The 4,378-nt window shown below is 54.0% G+C and overlaps 1 protein-coding gene across 1 annotated transcript; it reads left to right on the forward strand.

Annotated features, from left to right (window-relative positions):
• Positions 1–265: 265 nt before the first annotated feature.
• On the forward strand, positions 266–2,762 carry LOC109757548 (peroxidase P7). The gene is made up of 3 exons (XM_020316370.4): positions 266–674; positions 770–961; positions 1,781–2,762. Exons 1-3 carry the CDS (start codon positions 447–449, stop codon positions 2,336–2,338), a joined length of 978 nt encoding a protein of 325 aa, XP_020171959.1. The 5' UTR covers positions 266–446; the 3' UTR covers positions 2,339–2,762.
• Positions 2,763–4,378: the final 1,616 nt, after the last annotated feature.

Below are 4,378 nucleotides of genomic sequence, written 5' to 3' on the forward strand. Positions count from 1 at the left end.
TTGGTTCTTGGAAGGAGGTGTTCAGAAAACTGAGCAGTTTAATCCGTGCAGTGCTGCTGTTTGTAAGGATCATTTTCTAGGTACGATCATTTTCTGTTGGCGCGTCCGTAAGACCGTGACATAATGTGGTACTAGGGTATAATGCATGCATGATAGGATCGCAGCTCATTAAGAGCTGTCACGAATGGAATGGCCCGACGGGATCCTCGCGAGTCTCACAACTTGCGCAGCCCGCCCGTGATCAGTATAGTTCATTTTCCTTCGGGTCCCGTGGCAACAACCGGAGGAATGGACACTATATAGTTCACGGGTTAGCGGCAGCTTAGAGGTGGTACCACTCCACTGACCGCTGCCACTGCTACTCCAAGTCGTAAAGGAACTGGAGAGGCTGCGAGGGAGGGCCGGGGGAACTATACTATAGTACTGCTATACCAAGCTCGCCATTAATGGCAGCTGCCTTGCTGAGGAGAGCGGTGGTCGTGGCCGCGGTGCTCGCCACCGTCACCTCGCTGCTCGCCCCCGCCGCGGTGGCGCAGCTCTCGACGTCCTTCTACAGCGGCAGCTGCTCGAGCCTGGAGTCCATTGTGAGGTCCGGGATGGTGTCCGCCGTCCAGCAGGAGCCGCGGATGGGCGCCTCCATCCTCCGCCTCTTCTTCCACGACTGCTTCGTCAACGTACGTCGCCAAAAGTTCCTTCCTTCTACTCTGTTACCTCCATCCATACCCTGCAAATTGTCTCATATCTATGTCAAATCCATGGCCGCACGCAGGGCTGCGACGGTTCGGTGCTGCTCGACGACTCGTCGACGCTGACCGGGGAGAAGAACGCCGGGCCGAACGCCAACTCGCTGCGCGGCTTCGAGGTGATCGACGCCATCAAGTCCCGGGTCGACGCAGCCTGCCCGGGGACCGTGTCCTGCGCCGACATCCTCGCCGTCGCCGCGCGCGACGGCGTTAACCTGGTAATTTAAGCTCGATCGTTACTTACCATGCATGCACGATATCCCCGTGGAGATATATATAGATCTGTTTATTTACGTCCGCCTGCCGACACCCGTACAGCGAACTAGCTGTCTGTCGCCTTATTATTTCAGAGAGGAAAAGGCACCGAACTAGGCACTCGATCGCCTTGTCCAAAAGGGTCACTTATTCCATCGTCTTTTTAACAACGCACGCGCGACAAACTAGCACTAGTCAGCACATGTGGGCTAGCCTCGCGAAACCGCTTTACGGTGAGGTTGTTGCCGCTGCATGCATGATGTTGGAAACTTGATCTTCTGAGTTAGCATTTTTTTTTTATAGTAACGAACATGGTACAGATTTAGACATTTCATCATACCGACGCACGTAGAGATTTACACTGTGAATACATGCACGTCTAACCCTCAAAAAAAAAATACATGCACGTGTACCCCTGTCGTTGGGAGCACGAGAGACTGAGACCACGCGTTTTCTTAATAGCGAACATGGTACAGATGTAGACATTTCACCACAACGTACTTGGCATAACATTATCTCGATCTAGCTAAACAAACATTGCTCGAAAGTCTGAAATAAATTGAGAAAAAGTAGGCACACCCATGCTAAGTCTATAACTTAAACAGGAGTGAAAGGAAACAAACTAAGTTCACCTTCTTTTGAGCTAGTTGATCTATCAATTTTGTCGTGTATGAATAATTGCTCAGTATATGAGCATGCACGTAGTTACTATCCGTACTTGCTTGATTACCACATGTGGCTATTTGTTCACATGATGATGACGTACGTGCGTGCATGTGCAGCTGGGCGGGCCGTCGTGGGGGGTGCCGCTGGGTCGGCGGGACGCGCGCACGACGACTCAGGCAGCGGCGAACAGCAACCTGCCGTCGCCGTCGTCGAGCGCGGCGACGCTGATCTCGGCGTTCGCGTCCAAGGGGCTGGACTCCCGCGACATGGTGGCGCTCTCCGGCGCGCACACGATCGGCGCGGCGCGGTGCGCCAGCTTCCGGTCGCGCGTGTACAACGACAGCAACATCAACGCCGGGTTCGCGACGCGGCGGCGGCAGGTGTGCCCGGCGCAGGGCGGCGTGGGCGACGGCAACCTGGCGCCGCTGGACGCCTTCAGCTCCGTGCGCTTCGACAACGGCTACTTCCGCAACCTGCTGAGCCGCTTCGGCCTCCTCCACTCGGACCAGGAGCTCTTCAACGGCGGGCCCGTGGACTCCATCGCGCAGCAGTACGCCGGCAACGGCGGGGCCTTCTCGGCCGACTTCGTCACCGCCATGATCAAGATGGGCAACATCAGCCCGCTCACCGGATCCAACGGCGAGATCCGCAACAACTGCCGGAAGCCCAACTAAAGTTGCACGAACGATCGAACTCCTCGAGATTCGTGGGGGTCGCTCGGCATTGCCAGCTAGTAGCATTAGGCCGCCGGACGGTGTTGCTTTTTTTCTGGTGGGGGAGAGGGTGGAGTGTGAAGGAAGGGAAGGGCAACGACATGATTTGGTGGAGTGGCGCTGTCAGGTGAGGAGAGGAACGTACGGGACCGGGGCTCGTGCATGTCTTTTTTTTCGTAAGTTTTGATTGCTCACCACGGGGGCCGTGCGTGTCGCCGGCGGCGACACATCACGGCGTCGGCATTGCTTTGGTAAACCGGGTGCATTCTTTATCTGTACCATATGATGATTATAGTTTCAGATGTAAGTCTTGTAAGTACGTACGTGGCTCCAACGATGATTGTTTTGCAAGGAAAGAAATTAATAAGAAAGGACACTTTGCTCATGTCATGTGGTGTGTTTCATCAAGGCTGTACCAAACCCGGGCATTACGGGTAGGAGTACAGTTCTCTGGATGGGGATCTTCAACTGACCATACGTCCTACCAAACCCGGGCATTGACCGGGTTAGGCCGGGCCTTGCAAAGCCCGACCACAAAATGCCAATCACTATGAAAAAATCTATTCTAAAACCCAGTTGATCAAACTATCAATCTAATTCCATCGCTTGGTTCCTATAGTCATATGTGTCATTTCTCATGTTTCCCTCAAGATCGTCAAAAAATAGGTTACCATGGACACCATTCGGTTCATGCCAACAACGGTGGTTTGGGGGGGCACACTCTGCTGAACGAGTATGAGTCATACTATAAGAGCATCTCCAATAGCCGCGCCAAACAAGCGTCACGCCGCAAAATTGCCTTTTTTAGCGCGCACGCAATCGGTATAGTGGCTCTAGCGGGCGCGCAAAAACCGCGCGCGCGGCATATGTAGTTCAGCGCGCGCCGCTTATTTGCTGCGCCCGCTCCCACGCGCTGGACTCTCGCGCGCTCGCTCGCAATCCCCCCCCCCTCCCAGCCGTGGCGCCGCCGCTGCCCGCGCCACCCGGCGACCGTTCCGGCGCTTCCCCGGCCTATCTCCGTGCGGCGGCGGCTTCCTCTGCCCCCCTCTAGTCACCGCCGTCCCTCGCGCGCGTCCGTCCTCCGACGAACAGCGCCCGGGCGCTCGCTGCCGCTCGGCGCCCGCAAGGTGTTTGACAAAACGCCTGCAATGTATGTATTGCTCAAACTTCATGAATTTGGTGCATGTTGATTGTAGTTTTAATAGCATAGTATTGAACATTGTAGATGATTTCGTCGTATGATTCTTCCGAAGAAGAATTTCATATGGAAGAGGAGGAGGATCTTGCAATGATCCTAGCTATGCACATCAACAAAAAACCGAAGCATGTGGTTTGGTTATGGGTCGGCAGAAAATTTGGAGGGATAGGATCGATGCCCATAGCAGATTGATGAGGCACTATTTTGTGGAGAATCCCACATACCCAGAGTCGTACTTTCGTCGCCGGTTTAGGATGAGCACCGAGTTGTTCAGGCGCATTGCAGAGAAACTGGCTAGCCATGACCGGTTTTTTCAGCAAAGGAGGAATGCCGCCGGAGAGCTCGGGCATAGCACCTTTCAGAAGGTGACAGCCGCTTTGCGTATGTTGGCATACGGTATCCCGGCTGATCTAGTTGATGATCACTTGGCTATGGGTGAGAGCCAAGCCATCATGTGTGTCGAGCGCTTCGCAGTCGGAATTGTGCAAGTGTTTGGCCAGGAGTATTTGAGATCTCCGAATGCTGAAGACGCCGCAAGGCTATTGGAGATGAACAAAGCTCGCGGCTTCCCTGGTATGCTTGGCTCAATAGATTGCAGGCATTGGAGTTGGAAGAATTGTCCAAAGGCATGGCATGGGCAATTCCACGGCCAAAAAAGGGTTCCATTATAATCCTTGAAGCGGTGGCCGATCAAGAGACTTGGATTTGGCATGCATTCTTTGGAATGCCTGGATCTTTGAATGACATCAATGTTGTCAACCGGTCACCACTGGTGAATAAGATTGCAAATGATGATTTGCCAC

This window comes from Aegilops tauschii, chromosome 6 (assembly GCF_002575655.3).
Source record: "Aegilops tauschii subsp. strangulata cultivar AL8/78 chromosome 6, Aet v6.0, whole genome shotgun sequence".
Taxonomy (NCBI): domain Eukaryota; kingdom Viridiplantae; phylum Streptophyta; class Magnoliopsida; order Poales; family Poaceae; genus Aegilops; species Aegilops tauschii.